This window comes from Mauremys reevesii, linkage group 7 (assembly GCF_016161935.1).
Source record: "Mauremys reevesii isolate NIE-2019 linkage group 7, ASM1616193v1, whole genome shotgun sequence".
Lineage (NCBI taxonomy): Eukaryota > Metazoa > Chordata > Testudines > Geoemydidae > Mauremys > Mauremys reevesii.
In genome coordinates this window covers 57,223,086-57,246,340 of record NC_052629.1, presented here as the reverse complement: position 1 = coordinate 57,246,340, position 23,255 = coordinate 57,223,086, and the positions used below count along the sequence as shown (strand labels likewise).

General features: G+C 44.3%; 1 protein-coding gene across 3 annotated transcripts in view; it reads left to right on the top strand.

The window, feature by feature from the left end:
- The window catches only part of RET (ret proto-oncogene), a 129,981-nt gene that overhangs the window by 82,814 nt on the left and 23,912 nt on the right, over window positions 1-23,255 (top strand). For all 3 annotated transcript variants that reach the window (XM_039482464.1, XM_039482465.1, XM_039482466.1), the window contains exons 5-10: window positions 428-629; window positions 4,126-4,325; window positions 12,572-12,830; window positions 17,036-17,161; window positions 18,113-18,223; window positions 22,106-22,219. In XM_039482464.1, the coding sequence (XP_039338398.1) occupies window positions 428-629; window positions 4,126-4,325; window positions 12,572-12,830; window positions 17,036-17,161; window positions 18,113-18,223; window positions 22,106-22,219 (1,012 nt within the window). The remainder of the gene's footprint in view (window positions 1-427; window positions 630-4,125; window positions 4,326-12,571; window positions 12,831-17,035; window positions 17,162-18,112; window positions 18,224-22,105; window positions 22,220-23,255) is intronic.

The following is a 23,255-nucleotide window of genomic DNA, read 5'->3' as shown; positions in this document are numbered from 1 at the left end:
TCAGTGATATACCCTAGTTGCAAAATTCCCCCAAAGATCATCCGAGCTACAAAGTCTCTTGGGTCATTAAGACTACTAGTTGGGGATTGCTGGAATCAGATATGCAGTCCTTACATAGGTCTCAAAACTGACTGCTGCTACAGTAATTTTGCAACTCACTGTCTTTATGAAATGCTGTTACAGTGTTCATTTATCTCCAAATAGGTGGTAAGCAGTAGTATCATCAATCTTTGCCCTTTCTGTCAAAGACCTACAAAGACTTTGAATGGAAGTGGATTTGTACAGAATGTCGGGGAGTTTTATACAGACAGGACTTTGGTCTCCAGATTGTATCACTTATTCAGACAGTAAACCAGAAAACAAATCTGGGGGAAAAAATTGTGGCAATCATTGATTTTTCTTCATATTGTCTATGATTTTCTTCTAGGGAACAGTCCTAGCCACACTGACTGTGTGTGATGCAGACACCACACCTATTTTCCCCATTGAAAGCAGCAGAAAGAAGTACACAGGCACCATCAGTACAACTGATCCATGGATTAGCGAAACATTTCGGGTGGATCACATCTTCCACGAGATCTATTTCAGCCCCAATGGCAGCCAAGTGAGGGGAACGCTGCATGAATACAGTACGGTCTCTTCCTTCTAACAAAGAGTGAAATTGCTTTGCTTATAATTGACCAATATTGTATTTGACTTTTCTGTTTATCTGAAAAATACCAGGCAGATGGAAAATGAGACAGAAAATCCCAGTATCAGAACAGATATTTGGGATTGAAAGAGGGGACTGTGATACTACATTATTTCCTCCTATATATAACACAGTGACTGTATAGGAATATGACAGTTGCATTATGTGTTGACAAGAGAGGTTCTGATTGTATTGCATTTCAGAAAGTGATTCTAAGCTCATCATTACAGCTGGATGGCAAACCGTTTTCCTCTACCACACAATTTTTTGAGATTTTTAAGATTTTCCAGTTTCACACTGGGGAGAAACTGAGACATTTTGGGAAAATTCATGGAAAAAACAAAGAGAGGCCCATCCACTTGCTCCAAATAGCCACTAGCCAGATGGGGAGGGCACTCGCTTAGGTCCCCCAGTATACATCTACCCATCCAAAAAAAAAAGCCTAAACCCACAACAGAGTGGGTCAGCTGACTCAGGCTCACATTGCTGGGCTGAAAATAGCAGTGTAGCTGTTCGGGCTTGGGCTGGAGCCTGGGTGCTGAAACCCAGCAAGGTTGGAGGGTCTCAGAGCCCAGGCTCAGCCTGAAAGTCCACACTGTTATTTTTAGCTCTTCAGCTCTTCCATTGACCTGGGCTCTGAGAGTCACTGCTGCTGGTCTTTTTTTTTTTTTTTTTTGCTGCACCAGGGCCGCCCAGAGGGTGGGGGGGCAATTTGCCCCAGGCTCCGCAGGGGCCCCCACGAGCATGGCTGAGGCTCCCTCCCCAGCCCCGTCTCCTCCTCTCCCCTCTCCCAGAGCCTCAGCCCATCCAGCAGCGTCCTGGACAGCTGCAGCATGGCTCCGGCGGGGCTCCTGAGCCCCACCCCGCTCAGATCAGTGTGGTGAGGGGGCGGGGCTGCGAGCTCCAGGCCGAGCGGAGGGAGCTGAGCTCAGCGTGGCGCTCCCAGCCTCGCCCCCTGACCACGCGGCTCCGAGCGGGGTGGAGCTCAGGCCCCGCCGGAAACACGCTGCTTCTGTTGAGCGAAGCTTCTGGATACGCTGAGGCTCCCGGTGAGAGGGGAGCTGGGGGTAAGAGGCCAGGGCTTGGGGGGTTGGCTAAGGGGCAGGGAGTCCCGGGGACAGGGAGGGGGCAGAGGTTGGGGGGGCGATCAGGTGACAGGGAGGGGGGCAGAGGTTGGGGGGCAGTCAGGGGACAAGGAAGGGGAGGGTTGGATCGTGGGTGTTCCGGGGGTCTGTCAGGACTCAGCGAGGGGGTGGTAGGGGTTGGGGCAGTCAGGGGACAGGGAGCAGGGGTGGGGTCCTGGGGTGGTGGTTGGCGGGGGTCTCTGAGGGATGGTGAGGGGGCAAGGAGCAGGATGGGTCAGGGATTCTGAGGGGGGCGGGCAGTCAGGGGGCAGGAAGTCAGTGGGGGTCGGATAGGGGGCAGGGCGGCTAGGCTGTTTGGGAGTCACAGCCTTCCCTACCCTAAAGCTCATTCAGCAGTTTGAGGCTTGCAGAAGAGCCAAGCTGTTAGCTTTTCCATTAGGGCTACCATCCCTTTCACTTCTCAAATGCCAAATTATAGTCTATATTTAATTTCAGTGCCACAGGGGGATTCATGTCAGGGGAGGGTAGCTTCATTTAAAATTAGTCACTGGGGGTGGGATCACATAAGAAGATCAATATCCTTCCCAACCCAACCAAGGGAGACCCCCCCATCCCCTGCATTCCCTGAGGCTCCAGAGGGGTTAATTCAGTGGTTCTCAAACTTTTGTCCTGGTGACCCTTTCACATAGCAAACCTGTGAGTGTGACCCCCCCCCCCTTTATAAATTAAAAACACTTTTTTGTATAATTAACACTATTATAAATGCTGGTGGCAAAGCAGGGTTTGAGGTGGAGGCTGACAGCTCGCGGCACCCAGTAATAACCTTATGATCCCCTGAGGGGTCCTGACCCCCAGTTTGAGAACCCCTGGGTTAATTTAATTTTAACACCCTATGTCCATTCACATGCATGTGCTATTTTGAGCATTTCAGTTTTCACAACATAGGCTCATCCCAGATTCTGGAACAAGCTCAAATGCTCAGTTCGTGGAGTATGTACATAAGCTATACTAAAGACAAACCCACAGTAACCATCTCCAGTTTGTGAGGGACCCCATGGAGCCAGTCTCTAGGAAACAGATAAATGCATGGAGGTTAAGTCCATTAATGGCTATTAGCCAGGATGGGTAAGGAATGGTGTCCCTAGCCTCTGTTTGTCAGAGGGTGGAGATGGATGGCAGGAGAGAGATCACTTGATCATTACCTGTTAATTTTACTCCCTCTGGGGCGCTTGGCATTGGCCATTGTCGGTAGACAGGATACTGGGTTGGATGGACCTTTGATTTGACCCAGTATGGCTGTTCTTATGTTCTAACCTAAATGAACCCAAAGTTATGGAGACAGATATGAGTCAAGGAAGCCAGCAGAGTATCAGAAACCTGGAAAAATCTCTGACTGGATGGGCTCAGGCATTTGGTCACAAGCTTAGGTGGTTCAAAAAGTTTTGGATTTTATTTTAAGCAGAATTTTTTTATTGTTTCTTTAAACAATCAAACACAGCAAGCAGCAGATATTTGGCCACACACTTTTGAAACCCCAAACCATATTCAGGTTATGGCAGACTAATTTCAGCTTTTAAATTAAAAAAACCACAACAAATTTTGAAGGAAAGCAGACGTTGTCTGTGATTTTTTTCTGCTTTTAAAAAACCCCTAGTTTTCAATCCAGAAACGGTTTTGCCGGCACATATTTGTCCAACCCTTTTAATGAGCTTTAGTGCCTTTTAGCACTAGCTGATGCTGAGAACCAGTGATACCTTGTAAAAAAGTTTTCTCAAAACTGGATTTGTGCCGAGATGCAGAAGGTTTATTTTTCCCAGGGCCGCCCATGGGGGAGGAAACAAGTGGGGCAATTTGCGCCGGGCCCCAGAGGGGCCCCCACAAGAATATAGTATTGTAATTTTTTTTTATGGAAGGGGCCCCCGAAATTGCTTTGCCCCAGGCCCCCTGAATCCTCTGGGCGGCCCTGGGCTGCACAGACATATCGCCACATCCCAGGTGACAGCCCTAACCACCAAGCTATTCTGTGGTGGGCGTCTCTCATATTGACCAGAAGATACATGAAACGTTCCAGTGAAAAACAATTGATTTTGATGAATCCACATTTTCCTACAAAGCACCATTTAGTCAAAGCATTCCAAACCAGCTCTAGTTGTGACAGATCTTTAGGCACTTTTTGTTGTATGGAACGGGAGAACATCTATATTTTTACTTTTAATTCAACCTCTCCCTTTACCTAGTAGCATACCATGAGCCCGTGCTTGAAGAATAGATTTGATATTTATAGTTTAGGATTTTGTGCTGCCTAAAAATGCATCAACATATGTGAAAAGCCAATCTTCTCTTTTGCAGGACTGATGCTGAATAAAAATATTTCAGTCACAGAGAACCGTTCCTTCCAGTTGGATGTTTTGGTGAATGACACAGAGTTTCATGGCCCTGAAAGATCTGTGATGCTCCACTTCAATGTCTCCATTCTTCCCGTCAGCATTCAGTTCCCTAATATGACTTACCAGTTCACAGTGAACAGAAATGCTGAACGTTTTGCACAGGTAAAGACTGTCTTAATTGCTTTTAATTTTGGCATTGTTGAAGATAAACCTTGTAAAAGTGAGACAGCTTGGAGGGAAATGTGAACATAAAATAAATAACCTCCAGGATTTCAGAAAGGTCCACAAATACCAGATGACATTGCAAATCTGTTCCGACCCTGAGGCAATGTTACCTAGAAGTTAGAACCTTGGACTGGGATTCAGGAAACCTAGGTTGTCATATTGATTCTGCTACTGGCCTGCAAGTCACTTCACTTTCTTTGCCTCATTTTCCCCCATGTGTAAAATGGAGATAAGCAGATCTTACTAGTGTGTAAATTACAGAGCCTCATTTTGCTAGGTGCTGTACAAACACATAGTAAGGGATAGTCCCTGCCCCTAAGAGTTTATGAACTAAATAACAAAACATTGTGACCCTCTGGATCACTGTCACAATTGTATGTGATTACTGCTTTGCCAACATCCAGTCTGTGTGGCTTTAGAAACTAGCACCAGGTAATTTGGAAGCAGAGTATTCTGATATAATCATCAAATCTGAGTCTTTGAAATGAAACATGGCACTTCAGAAAGTGAGCAGTGTCTTAAAAAATGCTTCCAAGCTTGGCTTCATCCTCACTGCATCTGTTCCCTCTCAAAGTTTGCAGCAGATAGTGTCAGCATTCCCATTTCTTTCCACAGAAGCAAAAAGGTGGATTCTACCCATCAGGTGGACATTGCCACCCCTCCTAGGTGGGCTTCTCCTGGTCTTCTTAGCTCTGATAGGACAGAATTTCCAGCTGATCAGCCAAGCGCTTGTCCTTGGCGAATGGCCCTAGCACTAGGGGTAGGAGAGGCTTGAGAAATCAGAGATGTGAGGATGTGTTTTTCCAATATACACATAGCTCCAACCAAAGCCTTGTCAGACATTAAATAGAAGTGAGCTATTGTAATGCATAAAGTAAATATGATCTTGTCACAGTTACTAGGTGAACTGTACCTCTGATGTCTCCTAGTCTTGTGGAGGTCACCCACTTCCAGGTCTCAGCCGCTAGCCATCACTTGGCTCAGGGTGAAATCCCCTGATTCTCTGATATGCTGGGCTGCAGTCCCCTGGTAGTAATCACGATTACCTAGCAGGGCTGACTTAGGGTCATACCCTGCAGTTGTCTTCCCTCCAGGGCAATGACAATAGTAACCAGTGACCAAACAGCTCCTTAAAGCAAAGAATTATTTATTTAGAACAAAAGCATTTAAGAGAAAACAGATCTTAAATCAACTAAACACACCACTCTAGCTTACCAGGTGTTTAACCATCTTCCACATGGGCATTCTAGGAGCACTGTTCTCTATAGACTATCTTTCAGAGAGCCACTCTCTTTCTCAGCCTATCAGAGCTCACTGATGCTCGCTGGACACCCCTAGCAACTCACTCCCCTTTTAAACTGTTTATAGCCCTTTGAGCTGGCAACTCCTAGCAGAGGCAAAGCAAGATTTAAAACAGGAGAGAGAAGGTGTTTGAGGCTAGCAAACAGACCCTTTGTATTTCTTGACTATGCCTATGTTTATAATTGGGAAGCCACCATTCCCAGAGTCCCCTATTAAGCCTAGACCAATGCATTCATGCAGGAAAGTTGCATACAGTGTTCATAAAATTGTTACGTGTCGGTATTCATGGCATTATTATAGATTATGACGTAGCAACTCCGCTTCTGTTAAAGGCCCTATATTAACATAAATAGAGCAAACAAATAGTTCCTTAGGTTGTTCACTGGACAAAGCCTTTTGGACCCTGATTAAAGTGAATTGTAGGAAAGAATGACAATGGAAAAGGGTAAAAAAATCAAGTGGAGAAGATACTCCTACTGCAATATGTTAATGGATTTTCCCTAGATAATGGCTAGTCAGTAATTAATGTGCTTCCTAATTTAACCCTCATTTCGGTTTAATCACTATCATCGCCATTAATAATGCCTTCTAGTAACATTTCCAACAGTTTGATATTAATCAGTGGTAAATTACAGTGAAATTCCTGTGGAACATGCATGTTAATACTAAACTAGCTCATTATAATGAATGTTGTGGAAAGATGAAATGTTTCCATAGTCTAAAACCTTGTAACAAATAGACATAAGAGGTCCTGTGTAGTTGTAACACAGAGCAGTGTTGATACTAACCTGTTTTGTTTTGTTTTCCCATTGTGAAGGAAACTTAATAATCAGATGCCTTACTTATCTTTAAGCCTCTGGTTAGTCAAGGAAAATAATAAAAGAGGAAAGTGAGATATATTATGGTCTAGATAATACTAAGTCCTGCCACGAGTGCAGGGGACTGGACTAGATGACGTCTCAAGGTTCCTTCCAGTCCTATGATTCTAAGATTATCTGGGTTTACATTTAATTTTGATACAAATTTTATGCTCACAGAATGTGCTGCTAGATTGGCAGTTTTTGAGACTTCAGAACAGGCACCACACAGATAATAGTAATGACGGCTTCCCAGTCAATGGGCATCAGGCAGGGTCTGCAGTTACCATCCTGAACAAGTAGAGGGTACTTCAGTCATTGGGCTCTTTACAAAGAGTGCCAACCAGGGTCCAGACTGTGGTGGTTGTCTTTATTTGTGGTGATTGTTCCTTTTTGTTTGGTGCTTGAGATTTTCCTGTCTAGTCTTTCAGACTCTGATCCGTGAGAAACTTGCATGCAAATGCTGTTGCCCTTTTGGTGCTTTTTGTAAAGAAGCACAATCCTTCTAGTGTTGCATTGGCTTTTGTAGTGGCAGATTGTGAACCTCTTACTCTTAGTGGTGAGCATTTACTCTCACTAGCAGCTCTGTTGAAAGCAATGGGGTTAGTCAGGGGAATAACTGCTTAGGGTATGGCTACACTTGCGAGTTGCAGCGCTGGTGGAGGCTTTCCAGCGCTGCAATTAGTAAGTGTCCACACCTGCAGGGCACATCCAGCGCTGCAACTCCCTGGCTGCAGCGCTGGCCGTACACCTGGCTCAGCATGGGGAATAAAGATTGCAGCGCTGGTGCTGCAGCGCTGGTCATCAAGTGTGGCCACACACCAGCGCTGTTATTGGCCTCCAGGGTATTAGCAGATATCCCAGAATGCTTTTATAAATTACTCTCTTTGTTTTGTTATGCAGCCTCTCTTTGTTTTGTTGTGAACTCGAGCTCCGTAGCTCCGTTGATCCCGGAGCTGCTTATCTACAAACACAGCTCCTGTTTGCTGTGATCAATCTGTGAACAATCAAATGAGATAATGAGGCAGGCAGGGAGTGAGTGTTTGCTTGACAGAAATGGGGCAGAGGGGAGAGAGGGAGTCCGTTGGCTGCAGGCTGTTTGCAGTTAAGAGTTAAGGGTAAGGGATCAGGAACATGTTCTGATTTTTCAAGGCAGGAAGGTAACACACAGTGTTGGCTCCAAAAATCCACTCTCTCTCTCTCGCCCGCTCCCTGTCACACTATGCCCCACCCCATCCCCCTCTTTTGAAAAGCATGTTGCTGCCACTTGAACGCTGGGATAGCTGCCCATAATGCATCACTCCCAACAGCGCTGCAAATGCTGCAAATGTGGCCACACGCCAGCGCTGGTAGCTGTGAGTGTGGCCGCACACCAGCGCTGGCCCTGCACAGCTGGACGACCAGCGCTGCAACTACCAGCGCTGCACATTTGTAAGTGTAGCCATACCCACTGTCATATGAATAAGGTGTTCTCAATCTGGCCCTTAATAGTTAGAGATGAACCTGAGCCACATGTATCTGAATATTGATCCAAGATACTCCTAAATCAAGCAACGTTATTTTCTGTGGCTCCAGCTTGGGCTTATCTCCATTAGAAATCACTGTTCCCAAGCATAACAAATCAGTACAGAAAGGCAACGTGTGGAAGCCACAGACTTTTGATTTCATTGAACATTCTGCAGTTTAAATGGAATTCCCCTTTCTAATCTCAGCAGCTTCGTTTCCTGACATGTAACGGTCTCTTTTCACTGGATGGCAGTAGTAAGAGGGAAAAGTTCTGAGCTCTGTGTCTGTGGAAGCTGTGTCTGTGTGTGCTTGCTGAATTCTAATTCCCAAAGATATTCTGTTATGAGGTTTAAGTGGGAGGCGGGGGGAATCAAAGCCAGAATGGGAATGACTTTCTCAGTCAGTGAGGTATTATCCTCTCACTTCTGAGCGGTGGATTTGAAGGTTCAGTGTGGTGTGAAATCAGCCCAACTTGATGCTAGCAGCTTAGTTCCTAGAGAATGGCACTCCATGCCATCGAAGCATTATGCATAATTAACTATAATTAGCCTGAGCAGTGAGGAAAAGTACAGAGCCAAATGAATATGGAGGCTGAAAAATCTTTCACTCTAAGGAAAACGTGTGTGTGTTAGTTAACCTTCTGGCCAATGCCATTTGTCCATTTTAGCAGCCAAATGAATGGAGTAAAGGAGCATGGCCTGACAGAACCTGTATTTAGCTCTTCAAAGGACTTAGAGCCCTGTCCTCATTTACTCAGACCAATGTTGAAAAATATAGGCTGAGATTTTCAAAGGCAGTTGGGCACCCGCTGCCACTGAAATTCAGTGGATGGGGGCACCATAATCCATTACCAAAACCTTCCTAAGATTACCTGTCTTGTACCCCTCTAAATTAATTTGTCCCTTCCCATCATTTCTGAAAACCAAGATATTTGTGTCTTAATTGATGGCCCCTCTTTTAATACCATCCTGCTGCTTGCCTGAATCCTGCCCTGAAATTGGGTCATGTTACTACTGATTGCTGAAGTATTTTCTGAATAGGTAGCAGCATTCCCCTTAATAAGTCAGAAGTGCTGTCTATTTTTCTGCCTGAGTCCAGTGAGGCTGCACTGCAGTATGTTTAAGGTCACCAATGTTTTCATTAGACTAATTTTTATAGTGGTGTAATCCTGGGGCAGTAACACCCAGGGAAGAACCAGGCAGATAGAAAGTACCTCGGGAGCCCCTCTATTGCTTCCCCTCTTTATGGTACAGAGGAGAGCAAAGCTGCTGTGGGGCTGCACTGAGGGAAACCTGGCTGTGAAGGATGCTTCTCCATACCCTAATGATCTGCGCAGCATTTCCCATCCCCTTCACAGGAAATCTCTATGACTGACAGGCTGTGTGGAGAAGGTGAGAATGGCTTGATGGGAGAGGAACAGACAGGGAACACCCAGTGTCTCCTCCTACGCAGGCTGGAGTCCATATAATAACTGTGGTTAATGCTGCTTGGAGCGGCTTTAATTTTCCCCTGCTGAGTTGTGGAACCACTGTGGTAGGGATTGAAGAGCTAAGTCAATGGCAGTACAACACGACATCTGCTGTGCTGTCATTGCTAAGAGACTTGGTTCTAGAAGGGGACTGGAGGGACCTAAAGCTATCTTGTGTCCAGCCAGGGATTTGAGAGCAATCTCAGCCTTAACTCTTTTTACCTCCTCCCCCTGCTTGTTTACTTGCCAGTTTCATGGCGTAGAGGAGAGAAGGCAGCCCACATCATAAGCAGCCTCACTTTTGGAATGTTTTATTCCTCTCTGTGCATTCTTCTGCCAAAAAGAAACACATGGCCCTAAGTGATCAGCCAGTGACATGAATGGAAATAAAGAAATGTAAAAGCAGTTAAATGGAACCTTCCTATAATAAGAGACACTCCTAGAACTGCTAGAACTTTCTCAGTAATCTGAATCCAAGAATGACGTTTCACTTCAGGAAATCTATTTTTTTTTTTAAAAAGCTAGAAGCAGCATTTATCTGTGTGTGCTAGGCACACCTGGCCTTTAAAGCACATCTTAAGTGTTTTAAATTTAAGATGACCCACCACAAATCTCTCTCCACCCTTACCATTACAGTTCTCCCCATAAACAAAGCAAATGCTGTATTGGTCCTGATTCAAATCTAATTAAAATCAATGGAAAGACTTAGATGGGTTTTGGATCAGGTGCCATATGAATTAGACAGGATATAAGGATTTACATTCCTGTGCTGCTTAGATAAATAGTTTCAGAATGTAGAGTGGTTTAGTGTATATACTACTCCAGGCAGAAACTCCAACAGCAATAATCCTCTCCCTGTTTTCATTTTAAATGACAATGCTTAACTGCCACCAGCAAATTGAAAAAGATGAGGTCTTTCTTTCTTTAGAGACTTTCGGATGCTTCTGTCGGCCAGAAACTTCTGACGATAATATTGTGCCACTCATATCTAAGCAGTGAATAATTAGAACATTAGAATAGTGCTTGTGTAATTGCTTTCCATTAACTTTCTGTCTTCCTTCATTAAGAATGTCATCTCTTCAGGTTTTGGACTAATTACTGCATTGTCTTTGTTGCACAAAAATGTTTTACTCTCTCTAATTTGAAGTTTCAACCTCTTGAGAATATAACTTTCAGAAACGTTTGCATTTTCTTAGAATAAAAAAAAAGGTTACTTGTCGCCTGCCAATGAATATATTGCCCTGAGGTCAGATAACTTAATTCCATTATAATCTTTCTTCGGAGTGGTAGAAAATGTGGCCTTTTAGCTTTTCCTTCCTACCTTCATTATTATTATTTATTATTTTATTTATTTGATTCATAGTTGTTCCTAGAGACTCCTACGGGGATCAGGGTTCCTTTGTTCTAAAGCATCCTTACAAACACTTACAGCCCCAAGACAAAAAGCTTGCAATCTAAATAGGCAGACACAAAGTGGGAGGGGAAACAGAGCAGTGAAGTGACTTGACTCTAGTCATGAAGCAGAGTTGGGAATAAATCCAGGTCTTTTGATTCCCATTCCAATACCCTGTCCAGTGGACCACACAGCCCTATTTGAAAGTGTTTCCATTTTGTGCACACTAAACCTAATTACACAGTTGCCTCATGCCTGTGTAGGGTTTTCACATGCACCTATTTGCTTAGATATACAGCAGGGACACTTTTCAAGTCTGATTTTGAAATAGAAACTTCATTACATCTCCTGGGAGCTCTGATTGCAAACATTCATTTATTTGGCTCCTTTCTAAAAAGCCCAATAGAAAAGGAATAAAAAATTGCTTTTTGGCCACACTGCAATTTTTTAAACCAAAACTAAGTCATCTGGAAAATATTATAATAATTATGCTGATTCTGCTTCATTTTGTGTGTGTGTGTGTGTGTGTGTGAGAGAGAGAGAGAGAGCGCACTATACTTTGAATTCTTAAGTCATCCATAAAGTCATTGCAGTTTAGTAGCATGATGGAAAAAAAAGTCTCCATGAAGTTTCCATTAGGGCTGGGCAATAAAGAGAGGGGAAATTTGTGATATTTTCAAAAACAGTTTTGTTTAGGGGGTTTATTAGTTTATTTCCAAGTTAGGAAAATAAAAATGTCAGAATTGTGGAACCTGAAATATTTCCACCAGCTCTACAGCTTGTGCAAAAAAAGTAAAAAAAATAAAAATAAAAAAAAATAATTGGAAAACTTTACAAAATGTTTCAAATTTCAAGATTAGAAAAATTTCAATCAATTCTAGTTTCCACATCATGCTTCTAACACAGACAGGGCCCGATTCTCCTCTCACTCGCTCTGAGATGTGCCCATTGACTTCATCAGCAAAACCAAGAGCAGGATCTGGTCCAGAAACTCTAGCACATGCAGTATGCTTCTGTTCATCTGTAGAAATAACATACCTATTTTAAACTGAATAACTTGTTTTTGTTGGTTCTCAGAAAAGAAATAGATATTGGGGCCTGAGGCTGCCATAGTGTTCCACTCAAAAGTCCTGTTGTTGTCAATGGGAATTGTGTGTAGATGAAATGTATGACGTTTGTGGCTCTACATGTGAATAGACACTATGATATCATCATTATAACTAGTATCCCAGTGTTTTCTAGTAAATTCCTTGTAAAGGGTCTTTGAAAGAAACATATTTTGGCTGCATGGAACTGGATAGGATGACGAATGATGGTCCGGTGGATGGGCAGTAGGCTTGGATTTGGGAGACTTGGGTTCAAATCCCTGCTCTGCCACAGATATTCTGTGTGACCTTGGGCAGGTCAGTTAGTTTCACGTCTGTAAAGCTGGGATAATGCTGCTACTTACCTCACAGGGGTGCTTTGAGGCTCTCAGATACTATTGTAATGGGGGCCATGTAAGAACAGTAGACAAAGAGATGCTGACTGTTGCATGTATTTAACTAGCTTTAATCACTGAGAAAGATTTGTAGGGAGCACAAAGTATCATTAATGATACCACTTTGTTGTTGTTGTTGTTGTTCGTGATCTCTTTGTTGTTGTTGTTTGAGCCTAGATAGGTAAAATCTGCATCGAAAACTGCATGAAGTTCTGTGGAGTAAACATCACCTACAGGTTGCTGTCTCCCAATGCCAGCTGCTATGCTGTAGGGATACTTCAGGGCCGAGAGGACAAGTATGGAAGCCTCTATGTGAATGACTCCTCTGTGCTACTCAGACCTGAATGCAAAGAAATTCAATACACCGTTGTAGCCTCAGACAAGCAGAGTAAGAAGCATGCCAAAACCCAGCTCACTATTACGCTGGAAGGAACAAGTAAGTACTTGAGGTGGAGGGGGGAGAAAGGTTGTGCAATGTCGATATTAACACTGGATCAGGAATTATGGATACTCACTGATATTACTCTTTAAAGTCTGTGACCAAATAAAGGAAGAAACAGGTTTTCTTCCAGACAGGAAGGAAGGCAGCTATCTCCCTGTCTTGAATGTCAATTAAGCATTGTGGAACCAAAACAATGGACGCCCCGTTGGCACAATCAACAGGAGGATGGGAAGGCAAAGGATGAGAAGGACAACAGGAGGTCGTCCTGACTTTGGGGACAAAACAATGAGTTTTAGGAAGCAAAAAGTTATTTTGACATCCATCACTTGGGAGTTGGGGAATGCAAAGGGAACAGCAGCAGCACCCTCTGATTCTGTGAGTGGTGGATTCTCCAGCCTAAGGGGCTGGGAACGCTTATAGCTTGTTGCAAGTGAGGAAGCCACTTAGGCAAAAGGCTGTAGCTTTCTTAAATTAAGTTTTAATCACTAAAAAACATGTGCTTTGTGTTTTATTTGTTACCAGACTTGTCTCTGTTTCTCTTGCTTAGAATCACTTAAATCTATGTTTTTGTTAATAAACGTATGCTTACTTTTCCTATAAGCCAGCTCTGTGCTGTTATACTACAGTAAAGGTGTGCTCCCTCAGTTGATCCAACAGGCTGGTGTGTGTTCTGTCTCTTTGAACACAGCAGATTGGGTAATTTCTGGGAGTCGGAGGGACTGGACACTGCAAAGGGAGACATCTCTGGGGAATTCGGGAACTGGGGTTCACTCATTGTTACCGGCAAGGAAAGGTTTAGACTGGCAGAGTACAGGAGTTTACTGCTGTGGCAGGGAGCTGTCACACAGCTTAAGCTCCAGCCAAGCTCTCTCTTGCTGAGGCAGACAGGTTAACACAGTGGCTTATGATTCTGGACTCCCTGAGGAGAGTGTCACAAATTGTTCTAGCTGGTTTGTCTCCTTCGGTGTTAATTTTTAGGCAAGTGCCTTGTTAGAGTAGTTCATACACTGGTGAAATTAACAAAAGAAATGAGCCTGAGCCACCGAGTTCAGATCAGATCCCAAAGTTTGGGTGTTCAGATTAATGGTTTTGGTTTAGACTCCTCAATAATTGGCATTTCTAGAGGATATGTGAAGATAGATATTGTATTAGGTATAAAAGAAGTTTCATCAATTGCAATTCCTTAAATTTAAACCATGATTAGCTTTGTAAGAATCTACTTTTTCTCTGTGTTCTATGGGCTGGATTAACCTTTTGTGGGCCCGGCACCAAATATATTTGTGGGCCCCCATGAAGGCATGTTGCGGGGACGTCGGTCTCCAGAGCAAGGGGCAAGGCAGAGGCAATGGGGCATGGCATGACAGGAGTGGCCCCGCTCCACCCAGCCCAGTGCGAGGGCGCTATTTACAAACTGGCAGTTGCCAGACACACAGTGGCCCAGACGGCCCTGTGCTGCCAGCAGGCCCCTTTCTCTCGGGGGCAGGCCCATGCTGCATCACACAGCCCCCAACCCTGGAACCCCTCCCCCCAATTCCCTGTGGCCAGAGCCCCCCCGGACCTGCTTTGCCCAGAACCCCCTCCCTCGCCACATATGCACAGCACCCTGCACAACACCACCCTTGCCCAGTGCCCCCTGCCCACAGCCCCATCACAACTGCCCAGCACCCCCCACAGAACCTCCACTCCCTAGTGCCTCAACACACACACATCTTCCCTGCCACCTCACAGTCCAGCACCCCCCAGAAACCCACTCCCCACCCCTGCCTCCTGGCCGCACTCACTGGCCCTGCTGGGAGGTGACTGTGTCTGCTGGGCTGAGTCAGCAGCACATCCAGATCTGGTCCCAAGGCCGGGAATCACTCCGGCCCCTCGGGAGTGGCACAATCAGCCAGGCCAGGGCCTGCCCAAGCTCCATGGAGCCACTGGCATCATTGCAAACCTGGCACTGGACAGTGTATTTCATATACATGTATCTCTCTTCAGTTTTGTCATTGCAAAGCACTTCCATGTCAGACACACTTTTCTCCTTGTTCCTCCTCTAAATACTCCTGTAGAACATGAGTTATAAAGATTTAGGCTTGTGCATAGAGTTGAACACATGCTCTGACAAAGAGCAGTAAATTAGCCTTTTAGCAGCCTCATAATATTCAGTGTAGTGCATATGTAGCAATAGACACTGCAGTCCTTCACTCTCCTGGACTGAAGTTTAAAACAAAAAGATGTTCAAAAATGCACACTGGAGGCACTAAAGTTATGTTAGATCAGAGGTGGGCAAACTATGGCCTGGGGGCCACATCTGGCCCTTGAGCTCCCGCTGGGAAGTGGGGTCTGAGGCTTTCCCCACTCTGGTGCTCCAGTGGCACATCCCTTCTCCGGCTCCTATGTGTAGGGGCAGCCAGGGCGCTTTGCACACTGCCCTCGCAGCTGCCACTGGCCGAGAACTGCAGTCAATGGGAACTGCAGGGGCGGTGCCTGCAGACAAGGCAGCGGGCAGATCCACCTGGCTGCGCCTCCGCGTAGGAGCCAGAGGGGAGACATGCCACTGTTTCTGGAAGCTCCTTGAGGTAAACACTGCCTGGAGTCTGCCTCCCTGAGCCCCTCCCATGCCCCAACCCCCTGTCCCAACCCTGATCCCCCTCCTACCCTCTGAACCCCTCGGTCCCAGCCCGGAGCACCCTCCTGCACTCCCAACCCCTCATCCCCAGCTCCACCCCAGAGCCCGCACCCCCAGCCGGAGCCCTGCCACCCCCCACTACCAATTTTGTGAGCATTCATGGTGTGCCATACAATTTCCATACCCAGCTGTGGCCCTCAGGCCAAAAAGTTTGCCCACCCCGTGTTAGATGTTTCTCATTTTGTTGTTCATACTTTAGTCATTGTCAGGCTGCTTAAAGACAGGCAAGGGAACATTATAGAAACAGGACTAGACAGCATGGTAGCACACGTGGTCTATATTAGGGGTAAATTCTCTTCCATTTGTTTCTTTTTCTGTACTTTCCATTTATTTAATTGTGTATGTCCTTATGGTAGCCTCAGAACATGTAACCCATGACTCTGCTGAACAAAGATGTTAGTGTGAATTCAGATGTTGTTGTTTATCAACAACAACCATTTGTATTGTATCTATTTTTGCTGGTTTAGTCATTTTACCCAGCCTTTGCCTAGTACTTAATATGATACCACGCTTGGTTCATTGTAGCAAAAGCGTCAGGGTTCAAACTTCACAGAAAAGGGAAGATCTGTGTAAGTAAAACCGTATAACATCTCCCTGGATCACAAGAGCCGATTGGTACAATGCCAAACCATTCAGTACTCTCTAAGAGAATTGTCCGTGCAGAACTGTTAACTCCCAGCAGTTGATTGCCCCTATTCCTTTGAATTATGTAATAATGTGACCTCAGAAGTTAAGTTTTGGGGCAGACTGGGGAAATGGACACAGAGGATCAGTAGTGCTATTCCTCCTGCCAGAGTTTTTCGCTAGTTGCGATCAGAACCTCTCTGTGCCACCTGCTGTTTGCTGGCCAGTGTCGCACCAGCCCAAACACCAAGGTTCATGCCTTCACCAGCTGTTTTTTTCTGAATCCATTGTTTGTATTATAATTGGTCTGTTAGTGCAGCATGCTGCCTTTCTGTAATTCCAAGCATCATGCCCAGCAATCAGAGAGGGCAATGCTATTCAGGGCCGGCGCTTCCATTAGGCGACCCTAGGCAGTTGCCTAAGGCGCCAGGATTCAGGGGGCGGTATTTTGTGCGCTCCCCACTGGGCGCACAGGAGCTTTCGGTTCTGCTCCCATCGCGCCGCCGAAGGAGGACCTTCTGCCGACGTGCCGCGGAAAACAGCGGCAGGCAATTGAGCAGCTCAGTGACTGCCGCTGTCGTCTGTGGCATTTCGGAAGAGGGTCCTTCTTTGGTGGCACGATGGGAGTGGAACTGGAAGCTCCCGTGCCCCCCGTGGGGAGCGCACAAAATGCCGCCCCCCAAATTCTGCCTAGGGTGCCAGAAACTCTGGCGTCGCTCCTGATGCTACTGCCACCACCCCTTTGATACTATATAGGAAGAAGATACATAGCCTGGGTCTCTCATTTTTAATCTAGAAAAAGGAATTTCTCCTTTTTAGAGCCCAGCTGCCTTGCATGTGTATTCACCTCTATCAATCCATCTAGTGACACCTCACGCTCTCTTGCTTCTGTTCCATGCAGTTATTAAGAAAGAAGAGGACTGCCCTGAATCTTGTGCCATTAATAAGCACCGCGCTGAATGTGAGGAGTGTGGTGGCATAGGAGTGCTAACAGGAAAATGCCAGTGGAGACAGGGAAGTGGAAAAGGTACACACTTATGCTGCGTAATTGGCTAGCTTGTCAGCTGATGTTAAATTGGCACAGCTCCATTGGCTAAGGTGTAATTGTGCTGATCTGTTCCAGCTGAAGAGCTATCCCAGGGTATTAAACCACTCAGAACCTATGGTATAAATAATACACAAATTAAACCTGCAGAAGGGAGGAGAGCAGAGTTAAGGGGAAGTCATCATTAATCCAGTCCCTGAGGCCTACCCATCACAGCACCTGCAGGTACCAAATTAGCAATCACTGGGAGTGCAGAGAAGAATATGGCCTATGGGATGCAACGTAAGCCCTTGCAATCATAAACTGAGTTTGGAACAGCTCAAGTTCTACAAAATCCCACCAGTAGATACTGGCTGGTACAAGAGAGGTCTCAATTGGAAATTGTTATCCAAAACTTGGGAATGTGTGCTCTGTAACACTTACAACACATTGCTTATGTGACAAATGATGATATTCTTAAGTATTCCATAGCAAACTTGATACTTTACTCCTGCCCTTCCATAAGTATCACAATTTCCCTCCAACTATTTGTAAACCTTATGTTCAATCCCAGGCTTGTGAAAATACATTTAAAGAGAGATCATCCGTTTTTAAAAGCCAAACTTTGTACTCAGGATGTTTCACCTACCTTTGTTGCAAATAACACCTAAGATCACCATAGCTGAAACTGACAGCGCACAAAGGGCTGTCAAATGCACCAAGTAGATAAACTGAAAACCCAGTTTTTTTGATCGCATTCAGTTATCATCATCTTGCATGTTAGTTGTAAAAACAGCAGGTAAAGAATTTGTACACAGAAGTTTGATTATTTTTTTAAAAAAAACTGACAGTGTTCCCTGTTCCTCAGTGTGTCAACATACACCAGCAGAGTGCAATGAACTTTTCTTCAAAGCATTGTGGTATTTGGACTGATGTGTGCTTGTATGTTCATAGGAATCACCACAAATTATTCTACCTGCACCCCAAGCATCAGGACTTGTCCAGATGGCACCTGTGACATTATAGAGAGCAAAGATCCAGCGGTGTGCCCCCAAGATTGCACAAGTATGGAGTGTTTTAACGTTAATATCAAATATAATATATACTGTAAAATAATAATTGGTATGTTAAAGCTGTGTTTGGTCCAAGTTCTGCTTTCTTGTTTCCAGATCCTTTTTAAAACAGTGCATACATTAAACACACATATCTATATTACAGTGTTATAGCTGATGTTTGAGTTGTGCAAAGTTCAGAGTTCTGAGCTCAGTCTTCCTCCCTTTAGAGTCAATAGCCAAACTCCGATTGAATTCACTCAGAGCAAGACTGGGTTTGTCTACACTGTGCCTTAGCCTGCATCAGCTGAGGGGCAGGGGGAGCAACTTCTAACGTGCACCCACATGTTGCACAGTAACTGGCCCAAGGAACTTTAGTGCACGCCAGCAAGGTCCACATGGGCCAGTTAGTGCGCAACATGCTGGTGCATATTAGAATTTACACCCCAGCTGATGCAGGCTAAATCACAGTGTAGACAAGACCTCGGTAAATCTAATTCTGCTTGTGAACAAAACATAAACTTTGAAGTGTCAGAAATGTTTAAAGTGATCATAGATATTTTACTATCATCTGAAAAAATCTTCACTGGTGATAAGTGTAATCAGCTGTCACTTTACAAGCAGCAAATGATGTGCTCGAGGCTGCCTCCCTAAAATCTGTAATGTTCAACATATGTAGTGGCAGATGGTTTGCTTGACAGAAGGCTGAAAGGAGTTTTTTTTATTATTAATTTTATTCGACAATAGAAACAGGCAAGTAACACAAGCTTTCACGATGTTATGTATGCTATCTTGTTAATGCCTGAATTGAGAATGTTGTTATGAGTTAGCAGTTCAGGACACAGAGTTGGTGCTCACAGCCAATAAGTTCCCAGATGGAGAAATGAGTGCATTTAGAGAGTTCAGATGTGGTGACAAGAACCCTTATCTCAGCTTTTATCGGCAGAAGGCATTTCTTTGACAAAAGCCAACAACGTATAATAAAATCCTGAATGTTGTAATGCCAAGTATGTTGTGTACATAAGACAGCTGCTAAAATATTTATTTTTATCATTCATCTATCATTTTGATGGGTAGGCACTTGGCGCTTAAATCCCCAAAATTATACATACATGCACACCCATATGCACATATTACATATGCCACTTGCAATGGGACCCTACAAAAAAGCTAAAACAATTGGTTCCACTGTTGTCACCATCAAGCACAGGCAACCTATTTACGTGCTAAATAAGATCATAGAATCATAGAAGATTAGAGTTGGAAGAGACCTCGTGAAGCCATTTAGTCCAACCCCCTGCTCAAAGCAGGACCAACCCCAACTAAATCATCCCAGCCACGGCTTTGTCAAGCTGGGCCTTAAAAACCTCTAAGGATGAAGATTCCTCCACCTTCCTAGGTAACCCATTCCAGTGCTTCACCACCCTCCAATTATCCAACCTAGACCTCCCGCACAGCAACTTGAGACCATTGCTTCAGGTTCTATCATCTGCCTGTTCTATCATCTGGAATCTATCACTGAGAACAGCCTAGCTCCAGCCTCTTTGGAAGTGCCCCTCTTCAGGTAGTTGAAGGCTGCTATCAAATCCTCCCTCATTCTTCTCTTCTGCAGACTAAATAAGCCCAGTTCCCTCAGCCTCTCCTCGTAAGTCATGTGCCCCAGCCCCCTAGTCATTTTCATTGCCCTCCGCTGGACTTTCTCCAGTTTGTCCACATCCTTTCTATAGATGCCTAAGTACAGTATGTAATTACTTTAAATATAATAGTGGAGATAATTCTAAACGGTGGTGGGTTTTTTTGTCAGGGCTGGCTGTGCCATGTGAACCCCACTAAGAGGTTCTGAAGGATTTTCACTGGACCAATCATTGCAGGTTCAGCTGTGAGATTAGGTTCTACAGAGCCTGAACTTCAAAGAAAATCTGGGTGCTGGATTCAATCTTGTTTACTTATTTTAGTGTTCAGTGGTAGTGTGAGCATCCAACATTCTCTGCTCCTATCTAAACTGCAGTGTTTGTTTTCTGATCTTCTGGAGCTACCAGCTGGTCACTCCCACATCTTTCAGCTTTGGGGAGGGGTGCTGGGTAAGGGCCCCAGTTTATAGGATCTGAAGGCAGGGCAGAAAGTCCCTGCCCTCCATCAGGCAGTGAAAACAGCTGCTGATTGAATGAAAGGATGGGCACAGAGACATGATGTAATCTGTAGCACCGTCGGTAATCTGTAGGACAGCCGGGGTTTCCCTAGTAACTGTGCTCTACCTAGAGTAAGCTCTATTGGAGCCAATGGGGAAAGCCACATTTAAATGCAGAGTGGAAGTGTTTTTTCTCTTGCTGTCCTATGCAAGGAGACACTTCCTCCACTCTCACAAAGAACTTTTGGAGTAGAAGCAGTTGTACTTATCTGACATTATCTTCCCACACTGCCATGAGCTTGCAAGATCGGGGAGCAATCAGTGCTCACCTCTCCAAGACAGGAATAATAGGGGAATTAATTTAGGTCCGATAGGGGACCAAATGACAGGTCTGGAAACACCTATGTTTTCTGGAACAGGTTCCAGCTCTGATGGGGTTGACCTAGCATAGTCTCCTTAAATCACACGCAGTTTAGCACATGTGGACCCTTGAGGAAAGATCTCTAAGACTGAGGTCCTATGTACTCTGCAAGGATGCTGAATTCCCATTGCACTTTCCCCTTACAAATTAGAGGGTTGCCCTCATGTCATTGGCCAAAACACCCTGTTCCCCAATTTTGGAGCACATTGCTTTACCTACCCGTCCTCCATCACAGAGACAGCTGCATTCCCTTATGGAAAATCCTTATAGGGTTTAGTAGAAAATCATAACCTTTCGAGGGGATTTTTTTATCCTCCTGCAGAATTTAATAAAAAGTTATATCCCTGGTATGGAATCCTATAGGATGGTTTAAAAATATAACTATAGAAATGATTTCATTCTCCATTTCAATACCTGTAATCTCTATAGAACCTGATTAAATTTCTATAGAACACAATTGATTTAATCCTATTAAATCTTAGGGATGTAAGGCACTATGTAGACGAAAAAGACTATTTCTACTGATAGTTTCTGTATGGAAGTGTGTTTTTACCCACTATTACACAGATTGGAAAATTTAAGTAGAGAGATGAAGTGAATTGACCATGGCCAGCCTACAATTAGAGCTGAAGGCTTCCTGGATTTCCTGCCCCTTACGCAAAACCAGTAGACTACACCTCTGTCAAGTAAATATATCAGATCAATCTGGCACAGGCAGGGAAGTAGATGGATAGCTTAATAGGTCTGTTCTGTCTCTAGCACAAATGGTCTACTTAAAATATTTGAAGAAAAATTGAGATGGATTAATACAAAAAGCTGTGCTAAGTTTTAAAAAGCCCTTATGATGCTTCCAAAAAGGAAGATTTTGGATACCTGACAAGGCAGAGAGAGGTCAGATGTCAGATGATGAGTTGAGAGTGGGAATCAACATTAAATAATGGATATACAACATTTATCGGCCATTTTAAATAGAGGAAGTATCTACACATACAAAGTAAAGACATAATCCAAAATAAACTCTGTGTCCTACACCCACCTTGTCTACCATATGTAAATCTATGAACCAGGATCTTCTATACCAGCAATAATTGCTAATCAGACCAGTGAGCCCAGAACTAGCATTCAAGCAGTCTTTGAGTTCCCTAATCTCTTTACATTAACCCCCAAGAGATCCTTTGTCCATTTTTTTCACCTATCTACATTTTTACTGCTTAATCTGAGCTGCACTGTCAAATTTCAAATACTTAGTAGGGTAAGCCCACAAAAACCCATTAATGGAATGAGCTGTTGAGCTTTGCCTTTTAACTACAGCATGAGAATCTGAGCTTGTGTTTGTATTTGATTAGATGGAAACATCATTGGTGGTCATGAGAGAGGCGCTCATGGAATTAAATCAGGACATGGGGTTTGTTACTGCTTCCCAAGACAAAACTGTTACTGTGAGAAAGATGATATTAAAGGTAAGTCTAAAGATTATTTAGCTGGTTTTACAGTTATCTTGATCTTGTGACACTAACCTTTCCCATTGTATACAATATTCCTGTCTTTGATACATAAAACCATCTAAACTCATTTACATGTTGCTGAGTAATGTTTACGTTCATGGCCTGCCAGCGTACAAAGCATTAAGAAGGGAGCTCCTGGATTTGGACATTAAGGATTCTCCATGGATTTTGTCCCTGTGTTCTTCACATAGTGTCCCCTCCGATCCAGTGTTGCACAATACACTGGTTGGCTGCCCCACAATCCCCAGAGGTGGCTGCATTTCAGTGGAAGTGTAGCATGGACTCATGGTCTTAAATTTTCAAACGTGGTTAGGAGATTACTTTCCACTGGACTTGAGTTATAAATCTCAACTATAGAACTCAGAGACGGAAAAGAAAGTTGTGGAAGGTGCTGGAATCACCTTATCCATTCTCCTGAGGGTAGGATTGCTACCGAACTACACTTCTTGCTCTGTTTTCAAAGGAAGGGAGAATGGGAGCACTTGCAAAAGGGGAAGTAGTAATTGTTTTCTAATGAGCCTTCTCCATGAAAGACTTCTGGCACTGGACAATCTATTATAAAGTGAAAAGCAAAAAACAAAATGAAAGCAATAATACAACTAAGAACCTCCACCCCACCCCCCTTTTGAAGATAGAGAGGGGTTCCCATGCAGGAAAAAGGGGAAAGGGAGACTTGAGAATACTCATAAATAAAGTTATACGTGGTCCCGCCTCAGTGCAAGAGGATAGATTAGATGGCCTTTCGAGGTTCCATCCAACCCTACGTTTCTATGATTCTATGATAATATACGCTTCTGGGGAAAATGTTAGTTAGTAGAGAAGTGGATTTGACATGGATATCAATGGGATTGTGTTCCCAGGGTCTGCAGTGGTGTTGGCAAGTGAATATATGAAGTCAGATGAAGTCAGTACCTGCGTTACTAAGGGCTGTAAGACTCTAACTAAATCTAGTTACAGTTTAACAGGCATTTAGGCATGCAATTACCCACAG